The sequence below is a fragment of the Oncorhynchus tshawytscha genome, linkage group LG08 (genome assembly GCF_018296145.1).
Source record: "Oncorhynchus tshawytscha isolate Ot180627B linkage group LG08, Otsh_v2.0, whole genome shotgun sequence".
Classification (NCBI taxonomy): Eukaryota; Metazoa; Chordata; class Actinopteri; order Salmoniformes; family Salmonidae; genus Oncorhynchus; species Oncorhynchus tshawytscha.
The window spans coordinates 80,287,859-80,308,063 of record NC_056436.1 but is presented as its reverse complement, the minus strand read 5'-3'; the positions used below and the strand labels follow the sequence as shown (position 1 = coordinate 80,308,063).

At 44.8% G+C, this 20,205-nt stretch overlaps 1 protein-coding gene across 5 annotated transcripts in view; it reads left to right on the top strand.

Annotated features, from left to right (window-relative positions):
- LOC112238336 (glutamate receptor 3-like) overlaps positions 1-20,205 on the top strand; it is a 167,360-nt gene that overhangs the window by 82,724 nt on the left and 64,431 nt on the right. For all 5 annotated transcript variants that reach the window (XM_042326042.1, XM_042326040.1, XM_042326037.1 and 2 more), the window contains exons 3-7: positions 6,386-6,439; positions 10,119-10,280; positions 13,573-13,740; positions 14,529-14,633; positions 19,269-19,379. In XM_042326042.1, the coding sequence (XP_042181976.1) occupies positions 6,386-6,439; positions 10,119-10,280; positions 13,573-13,740; positions 14,529-14,633; positions 19,269-19,379 (600 nt within the window). The remainder of the gene's footprint in view (positions 1-6,385; positions 6,440-10,118; positions 10,281-13,572; positions 13,741-14,528; positions 14,634-19,268; positions 19,380-20,205) is intronic.

Below are 20,205 nucleotides of genomic sequence, written 5' to 3'. Positions count from 1 at the left end.
CGTCTGTATCTAGCTGTGTAGCAGGTCTCTGTATTGTAAGGGTCTGTATCTAGCTGTGTAGCAGGTCTCTGTATTGTAAGGGTCTGTATCTAGCTGTGTAGCAGGTCTCTGTATTGTAAGGGTCTGTATCTAGCTGTGTAGCATGTCTCTGTATTGTAAGGGTCTGTATTTAGCTGTGTAGCAGGTCTCTGTATTGTAAGGGTCTGTATCTAGCTGTGTAGCAGGTCTCTGTATTGTAAGGGTCTGTATTTAGCTGTGTAGCAGGTCTCTGTATTGTAAGGGTCTGTATTTAGCTGTGTAGCAGGTCTCTGTATTGTAAGGGTCTGTATTTAGCTGTGTAGCAGGTCTCTGTATTGTAAGGGTCTGTATTTAGCTGTGTAGCAGGTCTCTGTATTGTAAGGGTCTGTATCTAGCTTTGTAGCAGGTCTCTGTATTGTAAGGGTCTGTATCTAGCTGTGTAGCAGGTCTCTGTATTGTAAGGGTCTGTATCTAGCTGTGTAGCAGGTCTCTGTATTGTAAGGGTCTGTATTTAGCTGTGTAGCAGGTCTCTGTATTGTAAGGGTCTGTATTTAGCTGTGTAGCAGGTCTCTGTATTGTAAGGGTCTGTATCTAGCTGTGTAGCAGATCTCTCTCTCTGTATTGTAACTCATATTAAGCTGAGATCAGTGTTGAACACACCCAGGATAATCAAGTAGAAATGTAATAAACTGAATATTATGCAAAATTGACATAATGGACTTTAATAAAAAAAAGCCAACTAGGAAGTCTGTCCACCTATCTCATGCTGTCCAATCATCTCCAGGGCCTTGGCGGGGCTCCGCCTAATTATCTCAATGTAGTGGAAACACTGGGAGGGCCATGTTCTGTTGGCCGGGGGTAGCACGTCTTTCACTTCCTCCAGCAGTACCTGTGTCATTAGATTCATGCTGAGCCCCAACCCAAGGTTACTGTGTCTTAGTTTTCTCTGCCAGGTCCCAGGCAGGGTGTTGTCTGTGTTCTCTGGCCAATGCTGGGGCAGGTGTGAGGGGACATGCAGGTCTAGTCGTAGACAAGGGGATCACAGGGTGGAGTTGTTTGTGTGGTGTCCAAAACCTCCAGACTAAAGCCGAAAGTCAAGGACGCTCTCATTGACAATGAGGTCTGTCTGCATCCCAAATGGCACCATATTCCCTTTATAGTGCACTACTGTTGACCAGGGCCCATAGGGTTGTGCACTACTGTTGACCAGGGCCCATAGGGTAGTGCACTACTGTTGACCAGGGCCCACAGGGTAGTGTACTACTGTTGACCAGGGCCCACAGCGTAGTGCACTACTGTTGACCAGGGCCCACATGAAGCATGGTGGTGGCAGCATCATGCTGTGGGGATGTTTTTCATTGGCAGGGCCTGGGAAACTGGTTAGAATTTAAGGAATTTTAGATGCCGTTAAATACAGGGAAATTCTTGAGGGAAACCTGTTTCTGTCTGACCCTAAGCATACTGCTAAAGCAACACTCGAGTGGTTTAAGGGGAAATGTTTGAATATCTTGGAATGGCCTAGACAAAGCCCAGACCTCAATCCAATTGAGAATCTGTGGTATGACTTAAAGATTGCTGAACACCAGTGGAACCCATTCAGCTTGAAGGAGCTGGAGCAGTTTTGCCTTGAAGAATGGGAAAAAAATCCCAGTGGCGAGATGTGCCAAGCTTATAGAGACATACCTCAAGAGACTTGCAGCTGTAATTGCTGCAAAAGGTGTCTCTACAAAGTATTGACTTTGGGGGTTGTGAGTAGTTCTGCACGCTCAGGTTCTGATTTTTGTTATGTATTGTTTGTTTCACAACAACAAAAATATTTTGCATCTTCAAAGTGGCATGTTGTATAAATCAACTGATACAAACCCCCCAAAATTCATTTTAATTACCGGTTGTAAATGCAACAAAATAGGAAAAATGCCCAGGGGGGTGAATACTTTCGCAAGTCACTGTATTAGTATGAAAATCATAACGTATGTTCATCTCCTGTTGTGCTGTTTCTGGTTGTGAATACCTCAATTCCAGGGGGTTTCTGGAGCAAAAGTGAGCTCAGGTTTTAAAGCTAATTTCCAGCAATTCTATGCATTTTTCTACGACTAATGCTGTGTTCTTTTGCACATACATAAGAACAAAATTAATACTGTTAAATTCAGTGTTTTACATTTTCAGTTCTCCCTGACTATTTTGGTGATTGTTAGCTTTTAAAGACTATATTATTTAAAAATATAAACTGTCTCTCATCACTTCCACATACTTTATTTCTGGAAAAAACAATCTTCCACATATCTATATATCTTTATATCTGGTAAAAAAAACTATCTTATATAAACAGTATCTCTATATTTTTATATCTGGTATTACTGAAAGCGTTTTTCATTCAGATTTTTTTCTTCTCTTGAACTAGCGACAGACCCCCCTCCACCCTTCTCCCCTTCTCTCCCACTCTCTTGCCCCTCTCGCTTTCTCTCCCCCTCCCCTCCTCTCTCCTCATCCTCTCTCCCCATCCCTTCCTCTCTCCCCCTCTCATCCTCTCTCCCCCACTCCCCACTTTCCCCCACCACATCTCTCTCGCTCTCCCTCTCTCTCTCCTTCCTCCAGTTGATGTCCTGTATGTGATGTGGTGTGTGTGAGGTGATGATAGTAATGACATTGGAGCTGTCAGGAACTGCTGACCCATCTGAGCTGCCTGATGGCCTGAGTGAACCAACAAGCGCAGTGTATTGGTGTTCCGTCATGCGACATCATTTCCTGTGTGAAAAGCAGTCCATTCCAGACCTCAACACATATGGAAAAATGTCTTTATTTGATGTGTGTGTGTCAGACGTCAACAGCGATGCTGTATTAGATGGGTGTGATCTGAGGCATGGGGTGTAGGCATGGCTAGTTCTATCAAGAGATCAGAAGGACAGAAAGGAAATAAACAGTTGAGTGTTTTTCCTCAAATTGGATGAAAATCGGTTTAATAACAACACACAGCTTCAGTAATGGCTGAGTGAAGGCCTGGGGTTGTAGGAAATGGGTGATCAGCAGTACCTCTTAGTTCCCTCTCTCCTCTTGTGTCTGCTGGGAAGTGGGCTGCCTATACGATGCGTCACCAGAGAATCGACTTCTCTAAATTGAAAACAAAAATCATTTTCTGCCACTTGATTCTGCACAGAAAAACACCCTAATGTAAGAGGTTGGTTTGAATCAGTTGCTATGGAAGGCCTCTGGCTACCAGGTCGAAAAGCAGGAGAAAGCTAGTTGCTGCGTTTGGCTGTTTGTTCTGCTGTAGAACTCATGTTGTCGTGTGATTCTGCTGTAGAACTCCTGTTGTTGTGTGATTCCGCTGTAGAACTCATGTTGTTGTGTGATTCCGCTGTAGAACTCATGTTGTCGTGTGATTCCGCTGTAGAACTCATGTTGTCGTGTGATTCCGCTGTAGAACTCATGTTGTCGTGTGATTCCGCTGTAGAACTCATGTTGTCGTGTGATTCCGCTGTAGAACTCATGTTGTCGTGTGATTCCGCTGTAGAACTCATGTTGTCGTGTGATTCCGCTGTAGAACTCATGTTGTCGTGTGATTCTGCTGTAGAACTCATGTTGTCGTGTGATTCCGCTGTAGAACTCATGTTGTCGTGTGATTCCGCTGTAGAACTCATGTTGTCGTGTGATTCCGCTGTAGAACTCATGTTGTCATGTGATTCCGCTGTAGAACTCATGTTGTCGTGTGATTCTGCTGTAGAACTCATGTTGTCGTGTGATTCCGCTGTAGAACTCATATTGTTGTGTGATTCTGCTGTAGAACTCATGTTGTCGTGTGATTCTGCTGTAGAACTCATGTTGTCGTGTGATTCCGCTGTAGAACTCACGTTGTCCTGTGATTCCGCTGTGGAACTCATGTTGTCGTGTGATTCCGCTGTAGAACTCATGTTGTCGTGTGATTCCGCTGTAGAACTCACGTTGTCCTGTGATTCCGCTGTGGAACGCTCGTTGGTTTGTTTGCAGAACACAGATGAAAACTGAGACGTTGTTGTCAATCTCGTCATTGAAACATCCAGACTTCAACTGCCTGGCTGCCTACAGTATAGCAGACCTCATAACCATGCTTTGTTCACTCATCCATTCGAATATGTATGGCTGGTGATTTGGAGATTATTATAACCAACCCAAAACGGTTTAATCAAGAGGTGTCCCAAATGACATATTTCCTTTATAGTGCGCTATGTAGGGAATAGGGTTCTATTTCAGACAGGTGCCACTGTACAAATTCTGGCATAAACTAGAATAAAATGTACATTTGTTGCTTTGAAAATTGAACCACAGTTGTTGCTGAATGTAAATTGTAGGCTTCTGAATATTCTAGTCTATTTTGAACCTTGCTGTGTGGGCAGGGAACATGCTGTTCTGATTTGAAGGTGTGATGTTTTCAAAGTAGAAGATGAGAGGCAGAACTGCTGTACTTAAGTGACCTTTGATTTCTGAATATGATATCACCAAAATATGTGATTTATAACACTTACTGCTCTAGAGTGACCAGAAGCTGCAAGATGTCTTTACTAAGACCTGTCTATAATAAAAACCTGTCTATACTAAGACCTGTCTATACGACCTGTCTAGAAGACCAGACCTGTCTATATTAAGACCCGTCTATAATAAGGCATGTCTATAATAAGACCTGTCTATAATAAGACCTGTCTATAATAAGACATGCCGATAATAAGACCTGACAGTAATAAGACAAGTATATAATAAGACCCGGCTATAACAAGACCTGTCTATAATAAGACATGTCTATAATAAGACCTGACAGTAGTAAGACAAGTATATAATAAGACCCGGCTATAATAAGACCTGTCTATAATAAGACCAGTCTATAATAAGACCGGTCTATACTAAGACCCGTTTATACTAAAACCCGTCTATAATAAGACATGTCTATTCTAAGACCAGTCTATACTAAGACCCGTCTATAATAAGGCATGTCTATAATAAGACCTGTCTATACTAAGACCTGTCTATAGTAAGACCTGTCTATAATAAGACCCGTCTATAATAAGACCCGTCTATACTAAGACCCATCTATAATAATACATGTCTATAATAAGACCTGTCTATAATAAGACCTGTCTATTATAAAACAAGACCTGTCTATTGTAAGACCCGTCTATACTAAGACCCGTTTATACTAAAACCCGTCTATAATAAGACATGTCTATTATAAGACCTGCCTATAATAAGACCTGCCTATAATAAGACCTGCCTATTATAAGACCTGTCTATTCTAAGACCAGTCTATACTATGACCTGTCTGTAATAAGACCCATCTATAATAAGCCCCATCTATAATAAGGCATGTCTATAAGATCAGACCTGTCTATAATAAGACCTGCCTATAATAAGACCCGTCTATACTAAGACATGTCTTATATAATGTATTTAATAAGACCTGTCTATTATAAGATCAGACCTGTCTGTACCAAGAGCTGTCTATACCAAGACCTGTCTATACCAAGACCTGTCTATAATAAGACCTGTCTATACCAAGACCTGTCTATACCAAGACCTGTCTATACCAAGACCTGTCTATACCAAGACCTGTCTATAATAAGACCTGTCTATACCAAGACCTGTCTATACCAAGACCTGTCTATACCAAGACCTGTCTATAATAAGACCTGTCTATACCAAGACCTGTCTATACCAAGACCTGTCTATACCAAGACCTGTCTATACCAAGACCTGTCTATACCAAGACCTGTCTATAATAAGACCTGTCTATACTAAGACCTGTTTATAACACCAGACCTGTCTAGATGACCAGACCTTTCTAGATAACCAAACCTGTCTAGATGACCAGACCTGTCTAGATGCCCAGACCTGTCTAGAAGATCTGTCTATAACACCAGACCTGTCTAGATGACCAGACCTGTCTAGATGACCAGACCTGTCTATAAAACCAGACCTGTCTATAAGACCAGACCTGTCTATAAGACCAGACCTGTCTATAAGGCCAGACCTGTCTATAACACCAGACCTGTCTATAACACCAGACCTGTCTAGAAGAAGGGTTCTCTCATTATCAGCTGGTGTAATTAGTCTTTATTAATAGTTAACCGTGTGTTCTTACAATATTATGGAGAGGACTGTACCTGAAGGTATGAGCTGTTATTGTGCCCCTTGGTTGGTTGACTAACCTGTATCATGTTTGACCAGCTCTGGGGTGGTGTTTCCCCTAGTAACAAATGTAGTATCAGCTTCCCCCAAATCCTAACCTTAACCATTAGTGGTTAACGCTTAACCAACCCAATATCAGCAATTTCCCATTACACCCCATGACACAGCTCAGTCAACACTGGTTGGCTCACCTTTGTGTTGATCTCTCCTACAGGTGGTCTCTCTGGGGAAGAACGCCCGTGGATACCACTACATCCTGTCGAACCTGGTGAGTCAACACTAGATACAAGGCAGCATCTCAAATTGCATGCTATTCCCCATGCAGTGTTCTACTGGGCTCTGGTGTAGGGTACGATGTAGAGAGAAAGGTGCGATTTGGGATTAACTCTTTAGTTTATACTTCTAAGAAACAGTAGGTCAACCTTTCTCAATATCTCCTTGATTCCTTGCATCCTCTCTCCTTGCCTCCATCTGGAGAACAGGGTTTGTGAATCGTGATGATGTCATTACTTTACTATTCTACCTTTTGGATATAGTGTCTGATCTGTTGTAGTCAGAGGGTTAAAGTGGGAAATGGAAGTGTCAGGTTGACTCCGATATTATCAAGACTGGTTTAAGATGAGCACAAGGGGCCATTCCTCTTGTCTCCTCTCTTCTCCTCTCCTGCTGGTCTCTCTCTCTCCACTGTGTCCCTGACTTTAGAATTCCCCATTATGCAAAATTCACGGACACATGTCCTTGTTCTCCATAACACGACGCTGCATTCTGAAACGAACAGTTTGACCATGGAAAGAAAGCTGACACGTTTCCATGTGGCAGTGTGTAATCTGACGGCAGTTGGAGCTGTAGGCTTGTCAGAATATATTACATTATGTTAGGTTTTCTAGGCGGACAGACTGAACCATGTTGTTGTACCGTATCTTAGGGCTGAAGATAAAATAGTTTTCCATTCTGTGACTATTCACTACCTTGTGGGGTCTAATACTCCTCACTGAGTTACTTTGAGTAGCTAGACGTATTGAGTTAGTTTGAGTAGCTAGACGTATTGAGTTACTTTGAGTAGCTAGACGTATTGAGTTAGTTTGAGTAGCTAGATGTATTGAGTTACTTTGAGTAGCCAGATGTATTGAGTTACTCTGAGTAGCTAGACGTATTGAGTTACTTTGAGTAGCTAGATGTATGACATCCTTCCTCATGACCCTTTGATGTTTTCAAATCCCTAAATGCACTTTCAAGGTGATTCACTGAACATTTTCTTGGAAGTTTTATTATTTTGAGGCGTGAATTCCCTCTGTTTCTTGGTCTCTCTCATCCTGTTTCTCTCCTTCTGTCTCTCGGTCTCTCTCATCCTGTTTCTCTCCTTCTGTCTCTCGGTCTCTCTCATCCTGTTTCTCTCCTTCTGTCTCTCGGTCTCTCTCATCCTGTTTCTCTGTCTCTGTCTCTCGGTCTCTGTCATCCTGTTTCTCTGTCTCTGTCTCTCTCGGTCTCTCTCATCCTGTTTCTCTCCCTCTGTCTCTCTCGGTCTCTGTCATCCTGTTTCTCTGTCTCTGTCTCTCTCGGTCTCTGTCATCCTGTTTCTCTGTCTCTCGGTCTCTGTCATCCTGTTTCTCTCCCTCTGTCTCTCTCGGTCTCTCTCATCCTGTTTCTCTGTCTCTGTCTCTCGGTCTCTGTCATCCTGTTTCTCTGTCTCTGTCTCTCTCGGTCTCTCTCATCCTGTTTCTCTCCCTCTGTCTCTCGGTCTCTGTCATCCTGTTTCTCTGTCTCTGTCTCTCGGTCTCTGTCATCCTGTTTCTCTGTCTCTGTCTCTCTCGGTCTCTCTCATCCTGTTTCTCTCCTTCTGTCTCTCGGGCTCTCTCTTCCTGTTTCTCTGTCTCTGTCTCTCTCGGTCTCTCTCATCCTGTTTCTCTCCTTCTGTCTCTCGGTCTCTCTCATCCTGTTTCTCTCCCTCTGTCTCTCTCGGTCTCTCTCATCCTGTTTCTCTGTCTCTGTCTCTCGGTCTCTGTCATCCTGTTTCTCTGTCTCTGTCTCTCTCGGTCTCTCTCATCCTGTTTCTCTGTCTCTGTCTCTCGGTCTCTGTCATCCTGTTTCTCTCCTTCTGTCTCTCGGTCTCTCTCATCCTGTTTCTCTCCTTCTGTCTCTCGGTCTCTCTCTTCCTGTTTCTCTGTCTCTGTCTCTCGGTCTCTGTCATCCTGTTTCTCTGTCTCTCGGTCTCTCTCATCCTGTTTCTCTGTCTCTGTCTCTCGGTCTCTGTCATCTGTTTCATCCTGTCTCTTCTCTCTCTTCCTGTTTCTCTCCTTCTGTCTCTCGGTCTCTCTCATCCTGTTTCTCTCCTTCTGTCTCTCGGTCTCTCTCTTCCTGTTTCTCTCCCTCTGTCTCTCGGTCTCTCTCATCCTGTTTCTCTCTGTCCTCTGTCTCTCATCCTGGTCTCTGTCATCCTGTTTCTCTCCTGTTTCTGTCTCTCGGTCTCTCTCTTCCTGTTTCTCTGTCTCTGTCTCTCGGTCTCTCTCATCCTGTTTCTCTCCCTCTGTCTCTCTCGGTCTCTCTCATCCTGTTTCTCTCTCTGTCTCTCGGTCTCTGTCATCCTGTTTCTCTCCTTCTGTCTCTCGGTCTCTCTCATCCTGTTTCTCTCCTTCTGTCTCTCGGTCTCTCTCATCCTGTTTCTCTCCCTCTGTCTCTCGGTCTCTCATCCTGTTTCTCTCCCTCTGTCTCTCTCGGTCTCTCTCTTCCTGTTTCTCTCCCTCTGTCTCTCGGTCTCTCTCTCATCCTGTTTCTCTCCCTCTGTCTCTCTCGGTCTCTCTCATCCTGTTTCTCTCCCTCTGTCTCTCGGTCTCTCTCATCCTGTTTCTCTCTGTCTCTCGGTCTCTCTCATCCTGTTTCTCTCTCTCTGTCTCTCTCTCTTCATCCTGTTTCTCTGTCTCTCGGTCTCTCTCATCCTGTTTCTCTCCCTCTGTCTCTCGGTCTCTCTCATCCTGTTTCTCTCCCTCTGTCTCTCGGTCTCTCATCCTGTTTCTCTCCCTCTGTCTCTCTCGGTCTCTCTCTTCCTGTTTCTCTCCCTCTGTCTCTCGGTCTCTCATCCTGTTTCTCTCCCTCTGTCTCTCTCGGTCTCTCATCCTGTTTCTCTCCCTCTGTCTCTCGGTCTCTCATCCTGTTTCTCTCCCTCTGTCTCTCTCGGTCTCTCTCTTCCTGTTTCTCTCCCTCTGTCTCTCGGTCTCTCTCATCTTGTTTCTCTCCCTCTGTCTCTCTCGGTCTCTCTCTTCCTGTTCCTCTTCCTCTGTCTCTCGGTCTCTCTTCCTGTTTCTATCCCTCTGTCTCTTGGTCTCTTTCTTTGAATGCCTTTTCTCTTTCTTTCCCTCTCCATCCCTTTTCACCCCCATTCTCCCTCTCTGTCTTCCCCCATGTCTCCCTCTCTGTCTTCCCCCCTGTCTCCCACCACCCCTCTCACCTTTCTCCCTCCATCCCTCTCTCCCTGTCTCACTCCATCCCTCTCTCCCTGTCTCACTCCATCCCTCTCTCCCTGTCTCACTCCATCCCTCTCTCCCTGTCTCACTCCATCCCTCTCTCCCTGTCTCCCTCCATCCCTCTCTCTCTCCCTCCATCCCTCTCTCCCTCCATCCCTCTCTCCCTCCATCCCTCTCTCCCTCCATCCCTCTCTCCCTCCATCCCTTTCTCCCTGTCTCCCTCCATCCCTCTCTCCCTCTCTCTCCCTCCATTCCTCTCTCCCTCCATCCCTCTCTCCTGTTTCCCTCCATACCTCTCTCCCTGTCTCCCTCATCCCTCTCTCCCTGTCTCTCTCCCTCCATTCCTCTCTCCCTCCATTCCTCTCTCCCTCCACCCCTCTCTCCCCGTCTCCCTCCATCCCACTCTCCCTGTCTCCCTCGTCCCTCTCTCCCCCCTTCCTTCTCTCCTTCCCTCTTCTCCATCCCCGTCTCCCCTCTTTCTGATGTCAGGGTTTCTCCAATGTGAGCTTGGACAAGGTCTTCCAAGGCGGGGCCAACATATCAGGCTTCCAGATAGTGAGCCCTGAGAACTCCATCGTTCAGCAGTTCCTACAGCGTTGGGAGAGACTGGATGAAAGGGAATTCCCAGAGGCCAAGAACACCCCGCTCAAGGTACCTACTGCAGACTACAGAACAGCAGCCAAGCCTTTCATGATGTACTGTTATGTATGCACAACAGAATGAATCCATCTCTTCTTTTGGATAGAGGGCTCTCCCTCCTGTCCTTCTCCATTCTTCTCCTCTCAGTATCTGTCACTCTCCCATTCTCTTTCCTCTCCTTCTCTTCTCCTCTCTTCTCCTCTCCTTTCTTCTCATTCTCTTCTCCTTCTCTTCTCCTATCTTCTCCTTTCCTCTCCTTCTCTTCTCCTCTCTTCTCCCTTCTTCTCCTCTCCTTTCCTCTCTCCTTCCTTCTCCTTCTCCTTCCTCTCCTTCTCTTCTCTTATCCTCTCTTCTCCTCTCCTTTCTTCTCATTCTCTTCTCCTTCTCTTCTCCTATCTTCTCCTTTCTCTCCTTCTCTTCTCTCTCTTCTCCCTTCTTCTCTCTCCTTTCCTCTCCTTCTTTTCCTCTCTCTTTTCCTTCTCCTCCTCTCCTTCTCTTCTCCTCTCTTCTCCTTTCCTTTCCTTTCCTCTCCTTCTCTTCTCCTCTCTTCTCCTCTCCTCTCTTCTCCTTTCCTTTCCTCTCCTTCTCTTCTCCTCTCTTCTCCCTTCTCCTCTCCTCCCCTTCTCTTCTCTTATCCTCTCTTCTCCTTTCCTTTCCTTTCCTCTCCTTCTCTTCTCCTCTCTTCTCCTCTCCTCTCTTCTCCTTTCCTTTCCTCTCCTTCTCTTCTCCTCTCTCTCTCCTTCTCCTCTCCTCCCCTTCTCTTCTCTTATCCTCTCTTCTCTTTTCCTTTCCTCTCCTCTCTTCTCCTCTCCTTTCCTCTCCTTCTCTTCTCCTCTCTTCTCCCTTCTCCTCTCCTCTCCTTCTCTTCTCTTCTCTTCTCCTCTCTTCTCCTTCTCTCCTTTCCTCTCCTCTTCTCCTTCTTCTCCTCTCCTTTCCTCTCTTCTCTTCTCTCTTCTTCTCCTCTCCTTTCCTCTCATTCTCTTCTCCCTTCTTCTCCTCTCCTTCTCCTCTCCTTTCCTCTCATTCTCTTCTCCCTTCTTCTCCTCTCCTTTCCTCTCCTTCTCTTCTCTCTTCTTCTCCTCTCCTTTCCTCTCCTTCTCCTCTCTCTTCTTCTCCTCTCCTTTCCTCTCATTCTCTTCTCCCTTCTTCTCCTCTCCTTCTCCTCTCCTTTCCTCTCATTCTCTTCTCCTGCTTCTCCTCTCCTTTCCTCTCCTTCTCTTCTACCTTCTTCTCCTCTCCTTTCCTCTCCTTCTCCTTTCCTCTCTCCTTTCCTCTCCTCTCCTTCTCTTCTCCTCTCCTTCTCCTCTCCTTCTCCTCTCCTTTCCTCTCCTTCTCTTCTCCCTTCTTCTCCTCTCCTTTCCTCTCCTTCTCCTCTCCTCTCTTCTCCCTTCTCCTCTTAGTATGTCACTCTCCCATTCTTAAATTTTTTCCATTTCTCTCCTTCACCAATGATCAATACATCGATAGACAGATCAGATCAAAGACATAATAAAGGAACTAAGGTCAGAACGTGACATCGATAGACAGTAATAAAGGAACTAAGGTCAGAACGTGACATCGATAGACAGATCAGGTCGGAAGCATCGTTTTAGCATAGCTTCAATTTACATGTAATTAAACAATGATCAATGCATTTGAAATTACACTTAATTGTCCCCCACGTTCGTATGTTAGTCACAAGCGATATTTCTGGCAGCACTGTGGCCCAATTCCCACCAAACTTGGATGAATGATGCATCCTGACATAGAGATCCGGCATTTCCAAAGTTACACCGATTGGGAGCCAATGAATGAACTGAAATGTATTCCTCAAATCATACACTTCCAGGACAACAGGTGTAGACTAACAGTGAAATGTTTACGGGTTATTTTCCAACCAGGCAGAGAGAAAGATAAGACACAAATCAAATAAACAGACATAGTGACACCAGGAATACATACACCGTGAATAACCAATAGAAATAACTGGTGAAAAAAGTTAGTGAGAGGGAGATGGGGAGAGAGTGAGAGAGAGATAGTGAGTGGGAGAGTGGGAGAGAGATGGTGAGAGAGAGATAGTGAGAGAGAATATTGTATATTATCTACATCACGTGCTTTGGCAAAGTTAACATATGTTTCCCATGCCAATAAAGCCCCTTGAATTGAATTGAGTGAGAGAGTAAGATGGTGAGAGAGTGAGATGGTGAGAGAGTGAGTGGGAGAGTGGGAGAGAGATGGTGAGAGAGAGAGAGAGAGAGTGAGATGGTGAGAGAGTGAGATGGTGAGAGGTTGAGAGAGTGAGATGGTGAGAGAGTGAGATGGTGAGATGTGAGAGAGTGAGATGGTGAGAGAGTGAGATGGTGAGATGTGAGTGAGTGCAATGGTGAGAGAGTGAGATGGTGAGATGGTGAGAGAGAGTGGGAGAGTGAGAGAGAGAGAGAGAGAGAGAGAGAGAGAGAGAGAGAGAGAGATGGTGAGAGAGTGAGATGGTGAGAGAGTGAGATGGTGAGAGGTTGAGAGAGTGAGATGGTGAGATGTGAGAGAGTGAGATGGTGAGAGAGTGAGATGGTGAGATGTGAGAGAGTGCAATGGTGAGAGAGTGAGATGGTGAGATGGTGAGAGAGAGTGGGAGAGTGGGAGAGAGATGGTGAGAGAGCGAGAGAGAGAGAGAGAGAGAGAGAGAGTGAGATGGTGAGAGAGTGAGAGAGAGAAATGGAAGAGAGAGAGAGAGAAATGGTGAGAGAAATGAAGAGAGTGAGATGGTGAGAGTGGGAAATAGAGAGGGAGAGAGTGAGATGGTGTGGTTAATTGGCCCGTGGGAGGGGGGGGGGGCATGTTTACTGTTGCCTTATTACATTTAGTCATGGTGTTGGTTACCGAACGACCAGTTCTCTCCAAATCAAGGTAAGGTTTGGGATGAACATGTGGGACATTGTGATGGTTAAATCGATGTGTTTCAACTCTACAGTGAATCTCTCCGCAGAGAGAGATCTTCACAGCGCACTTACAAGGTCTACACCTGGTGTATTCGGTCGCATGTGACAAATAACTTTAGATTTGATTTGACTTCTGCAGTTTTCCATCCCCAGAATATTCTACTTTGTCCCCTGTTCATACCTGAATTAATAAAATAATGAATGGAATAATTAAATTATTAATTAATGATGTACTGTTTGCCAGCTAGTGTTCAGTGTTCTCTTCTCTCGTGATCTCTCTTGTGATCCCTCTGATCTCTCTTGTGATCTCTCTTGTGATCCCTCTGATCTCTCTTGTGATCCCTCTGATCTCTCTTGTGATCCCTCTGATCTCTCTCTGTCCTCGGCAGTACACGTCAGCTCTGACCCACGATGCCATCCTGGTGATCGCAGAGGCCTTCCGGTACCTGCGGCGCCAACGGGTAGACGTGTCACGCCGAGGAGGCGCAGGAGACTGTCTGGCCAACCCTGCCGTACCATGGAGCCAGGGCATCGACATTGAGAGAGCTCTCAAAATGGTAGGAGGGAGAGAGACAGAAAGAGGGGCAGATGGGGAAGGAGGTGGAGAGGAAAGTGAGAAGGAGGTAGGTATGTAGGGAGGGGCAGAGAAAGAGGGGGTGTTAGTGAGAGAGATGGAGTGGGTAAGAGTTAGATTGAGATACACGAGACAGAGAATGAAAGAAAGAAAGAAAGAAAGAAAGAAAAAGAAAGAAAGAAGAAGAGAATGAAAGAAAGAAAAGAAAGAAAAGAAAGGAAGGAAGGAAGGAAGGAAGGAAGGAAGGAAGGAAGGGGGGACAGAGAGAGAGATGAAGAGCTATAGAAAGAAAGGCAGAGAGAGAGATAGAGAGCTATAGAAAGAGGGACAGAGAGAGAGAGAGAGCGATAGAAAGAGGGGGCAGAGAGAGAGAGAGAGAGCGATAGAAAGAGAGGGCAGAGAGAGAGAGAGAGAGAGAGAGAGAGAAAGAAAGAAAGAGGGGGTAGAGAGAGAGAGAGAGCTATAGAAACAGGACAAATTTCCTCCTCTGCTTCCCAGATGTCCTCACACAGACCTCTCACAGTGAAATTCTCTCCCCCTCAGCTCATCTCTCTCAAATACAAAGAGCCTCTCATTCTCATTACCATAAACCCACATCTTTTATTAAAGCCTATCAGTTCCATCATTTGATTATCGCCAACAGCCCTGCCTATGTGAATACCTGCCATTTCCTAATACCAGCTTTTTCAACCATTTGATAATAAGTTGGCAGTCTGTATTACACGTTGTTCTGCGTGTTTTGCGTCTGTGTGTTACTGTCCCGCGGTGCAGGTCCAGGTTCAGGGGATGACGGGGAACATCCAGTTTGACAGCTATGGCCGGAGGTCCAACTACACTATAGACGTCTATGAGATGAGAACAGGGGGACCGAAGAAGGTGCAGGCACACACACACACACACACACACACACAGCGCTCTCTATAACCCCATACAGACTCAGCTACTAAATCTCAAATAATTGAGAAATTGTTGTCTCCATCAGAACAGGGTAACTATCAGTCAGACGTTAGGGTTTAGTTCATTACTTCTTCCTCTCATTGTTTATGAATTACGACAAACATGCCCTCGATACAAGTTCTCCTACATGACAGACGGAGGACTTCTACAAATGTCTGTAGGAACCAGAGGTTGGGACCAAAATTATTTTCGACCAGCTGTTCCGACCAGCAAAATAAAGTTCCGGTCCGGTTCTTTTTTTAAACCACATGGTTTTGGTTTAGATGGTAATTTCTGTTCCTTTTTTTTTAAACAATTAGCTCATGAAATGACTTCACCAATCAGTGTGGATAGAGCAGCTTGCTATGTAGCGGGTAAGAGATTTAATCTGTATAGGAAAGTCGTTAAGAGCAAATTATATTTTGTCGTAACAGCATGATTTAATCATAATGGAAGACAAACACACAGACTGTGCTGCCAGTCACAGTGTAGGGCGTCAGATTCAACTGCGGGTGAGGAGAGAGCGTTGAAAAACTAGCAAGTTAATTAAACATCTCCAATTAAACATCCCTTCTTAATTTCTGAATCACTCTTGTAACGTCATCAGTAGGCTGCAGTAACCCATGCATCAGAGGGGAGGGGCTACAGTAACCCATGCATCAGAGGGGAGGGGCTACAGTAACCCATGCATCAGAGGGGAGGGGCTACAGTAACCCATGCATCAGTGGGGAGGGGCTACAGTAACCCATGTATCAGAGGGGAGGGGCTACAGTAACCCATGCATCAGTGGGGAGGGGCTACAGTGACCCATGCATCAGAGGGGAGGGGCTACAGTAACCCATGCATCAGAGGGGAGGGGCTACAGTAACCCATGCATCAGTGGGGAGGGGCTACAGTAACCCATGCATCAGAGGGGAGGGGCTACAGTAACCCATGCATCAGAAGGGAGGGCCTAGAGTAACCCATGCATCAGAGGGGAGGGGCTACAGTAACCCATGCATCAGAGGGGAGGGGCTACAGTAACCCATGCATCAGAGGAGGGGCTACAGTAACCCATGCATCAGAAGGGAGGGGCTAGAGTAACCCATGCATCAGAGGGGAGGGGCTACAGTAACCCATGCATCATACAGTAACCCATGCATCAGGGGAGGGGCTACAGTAACCCATGCATCAGAGGGGAGGGGCTACAGTAACCCATGCATCAGAGGAGGGGCTACAGTAACCCATGCATCAGAGGGGAGGGGCTACAGTAACCCATGCATCAGTGGGGAGGGGCTACAGTAACCCATGCATCAGAGGGGAGGGGCTACAGTAACCCATGCATCAGAGGGTAGGGCAGGTAGTCTACACCAACTGGTAAAGATTTACAGGTGGCAGTCAGATGCCAGAAGAAGTTTTTGAGTGACAGAGTGAGGCCTTTGCATAGGCACTTTGTTGTGATTTTTGTGGGACTGGAAGAAAATGCCCAGAACTAAAAATAACATCATTTTCCATTTTCCAATAACAGTTATCTTCTAGAACAGTATAGATCACTTTCGTTTCTTCTTCGGATTCAGTTCCTCAAATCATTTTGTTATTTTCCAGTTTTCGGTTCTGTTCCCTGAACCGGATCCAACCCTTGGTAGGAACTATTTAATCTAACACTTGACAGTGTTAGATGACTGTGAGCTTAGATCACTTCCTGGTGTGTAGGTGTTTGATTGATTGATATTTAAAAGTTGTATACTGCTCCAACTGGAGACATTACCGACATTATGAATTATCGAGGATAAAAAACAAATAAAGTCCAAAGGCTTGTTTCCATAGCGGTCATTTGAGTGGGTTGGAGTGAAGCCTGCTTCTTCAGACAGAGACCCAGACATCAGCCTGTCAGGATGGTTAGTAGAGACCAGAGAGTCTGATTGCTTTCCTCCAGGTTGTGTAGGCTGCACTCAGATTGATGACTGCTACAAGCCCAACAGCACCAGCTCCGTTCCCAACTGCTCCCTACTGAAAGCCCCCAGCTCCTATAGAATCAATCTGTTATCTCCATTACAGGCTCTCTAACTGTTGAAACAATAATATCTAGTACTCACAAGAGGAGATGAGAATATCTCCATCAAAACTCTCCTGACATTCTCAAAAAGTATCCTCTTCACACTCCAACAATGGAGACTACAGAATGGTCAAATGCCTGCATCCCAAATGACACCATATTCTCAATATAGTGCACTACTTTTGATCAGAGCCCCATGAGCCCTATGGGTCCAATGTGAAATAACTCTGGTTAAAGCCTCTTAGTTTTAACAGACTGTATTTGCACACCTTATATACCCATTATCTGAAGCAGTGTGTGTCTTTTCTGATGTGACGTGGGATCTGACTGACTGCCTTCCAGACACTATACTCCTCCAATTAATGCCCCACAGCCCTGGTGTCTAACCCCTCACAGACAGAGAGGGAGGGAGGGAGATAGACAGAGAGGGAGAAAGAGACCGAGAGAGACAGAGATATAGACAGTGAGATGGAGATACAGATAGGCAGACAAAGAAAGAGAGTATCAGAGAGAGAGAGACACTTTGGATCATGACCATGAAGACCCAGACTCCCGACAGACACTGACAGGTCATAGAGGAGGGGGGTGACAGGCCCAGACAGACACTGACAGGTCAAACTACCTGTACACCAACCAGTGGATCTCCTACCTGTCAGTAGACTACCTGTACACCAACCAGTAGATCTCCTACCTGTACACCAACCAGTAGATCTCCTACCTGTACACCAACCAGTAGATCGCCTACCTGTACACCAACCAGTAGATCGCCTACCTGTACACCAACCAGTAGATCTCCTACCTGTACACCAACCAGTAGATCTCCTACCTGTACACCAACCAGTAGATCGCCTACCTGTACACCAACCAGTAGATTGCCTACCTGTACACCAACCAGTAGATCTCCTACCTGTACACCAACCAGTAGATCGCCTACCTGTACACCAACCAGTAGATCGCCTACCTGTACACCAACCAGTGTATCTCCTAACTGTATACCAACCAGTAGGTCTCCTACCTGTACACCAACCAGTATATCTACTACCTGTACACCATCCAGTAGGTCTCCCACCTGTATCATTTGTCGCTAGCCTATCCTGAAGTAAAGTCAAGGTCTTCCCATAGATTTAGGCCTCACCTTTAGTAATCTATAAGGAATCACAGTAGATTTAGGCATCACCTCTTGTAATCTATAAGGAATGACAGTAGATTTTGGCCTCACCTCTAGTAATCTATAAGGAATGTCAGTAGATTTAGGCCTCACCTTTAGTAATCTATAAAGAATGACAGTAGATTTAGGCCTCACCTCTAATAATCTATAAGGAATGTCAGTAGATTTAGGCCTCACCTCTAGTAATCTATAAGGAATGACAGTAGATTTAGGCCTCACCTCTAGTAATCTATAAGGAATGACAGTAGATTTAGGCCTCACCTCTAGTAATCTATAAGGAATGACAGTAGATTTTGGCCTCACCTCTAGTAATCTATAAGGAATGACAGTAGATTTAGGCCTCACCTTTAGTAATCTATAGGGAATGACAGTAGATATAGGCCTCACCTCTAATAATCTATAAGGAATGTCAGTAGATTTAGGCCTCACCTCTAGTAATCTATAAGGAATGACAGTAGATTTAGGCCTCACCTCTAGTAATCTATAAGGAATGACAGTAGATTTTGGCCTCACCTCTAGTAATCTATAAGGAATGTCAGTAGATTTAGGCCTCACCTTTAGTAATCTATAAAGAATGACAGTAGATTTAGGCCTCACCTCTAATAATCTATAAGGAATGTCAGTAGATTTAGGCCTCACCTCTAGTAATCTATAAGGAATGACAGTAGATTTAGGCCTCACCTTTAGTAATCTATAGGGAATGACAGTAGATATAGGCCTCACCTCTAATAATCTATAAGGAATGTCAGTAGATTTAGGCCTCACCTTTAGTAATCTATAAGGAATGTCAGTAGATTTAGGCCTCACCTTTAGTAATCTATAAAGAATGACAGTAGATTTAGGCCTCACCTCTAGTAATCTATAAGGAATGTCAGTAGATTTAGGCCTCACCTCTAGTAATCTATAAGGAATGACAGTAGATTTAGGCCTCACCTCTAGTAATCTATAAGGAATGACAGTAGATTTTGGCCTCACCTCTAGTAATCTATAAGGAATGTCAGTAGATGTAGGCCTCACCTTTAGTAATCTATAGGGAATGACAGTAGATTTAGGCTTCACCTCTAGTAATCTATAAGGAATGACAGTAGATTTAGGCTTCACCTCCAGTAATCTATAAGGCTGGTTTTATAAGTGGGTAAATTGAACACTTCTTAAAGCGAATAGGTTTTTGGTTTTACCTGCTATAAGCACATATAAGCATTTATAATCTGTTACTGAAATGTTCCACTTGACTGTTTATACACTGATAGTGGGGGAGAAGGGGGGGGGCGATCGGACAAAAGGGTATGTTGCTAACAGAAATGGAATGTGAACAATAGAACTCATTCTAATTTCATGGTTGCTATGCTAACCTGTGTTTTCTCTGTTTCAGATTGGCTACTGGAACGAGTACCAGCGATTAGTAAATGTGTTAGAACAACAGGTGGTCGCCAACGAGTCTTCTTCTGTGGAAAACCGAACGATTGTGGTCACTACTATTATGGTACACTTTCCATGGCAACTTTGAAATGTGTTCACCACAACGTATTCTGCCAGTCAGGGCCGCGAGCGGCGGTGTTGATGCCTAACCGGTTGATACAGTCTGTCCTGGGCTGAGCAGAACCACATCTTTTTTGTGTTTGCTTTGCATCCACTCACTACACGTTGAAACAGTCGATCCCTCTGTAAGGAGAAGAGAGTGTTTCAACTGTATCCGTGTGGGTGACAAAGCATTTAGATTTCTCATACTTCAGTGGCCTGTCGTAGCAGTGACATCACAATATTGGTATTATATGATACATGAGTAAGTGGGTAAATGGTTGAGTTGTGACTCCATCTAATAGAAAACACATACAAACCAACATCCGCCATCCGTACGTAAGTAGAACCTGTCTTGTCCGTCCTCATTAAGTAAATGGTTCAATGACAATCTGGGATAGGAGGAGGAGGAGGAGGAGATGATGATGACGATGGTGGTGTTAATGATACTGTAATGGCTTATCAAGGACAAAGCAAAATAAAGCACATCTGAGAGAGGATAAGAACGATAATATACGCAGGGCTTTCGGAAAGTATTCAGACCCCTTGACTTTTTCCATATTTCGTTACGTTACAGTCTTCTAAAATTAATTAAATAAATGTGTTTCCACATCAATCTACACACAAATACCCCATAATGACAAAGTGAAAATAGGTTTTTTGATTAAAAAAAATAATTTAAATAAAATAAAAAACAGAATTACCTTATATACATAAGTATTCAGACCCTTTGCTATGAGACTCCAAATTGAGCTCAGGGGTATACTGTTTCCATTGATCATCCTTGAGAT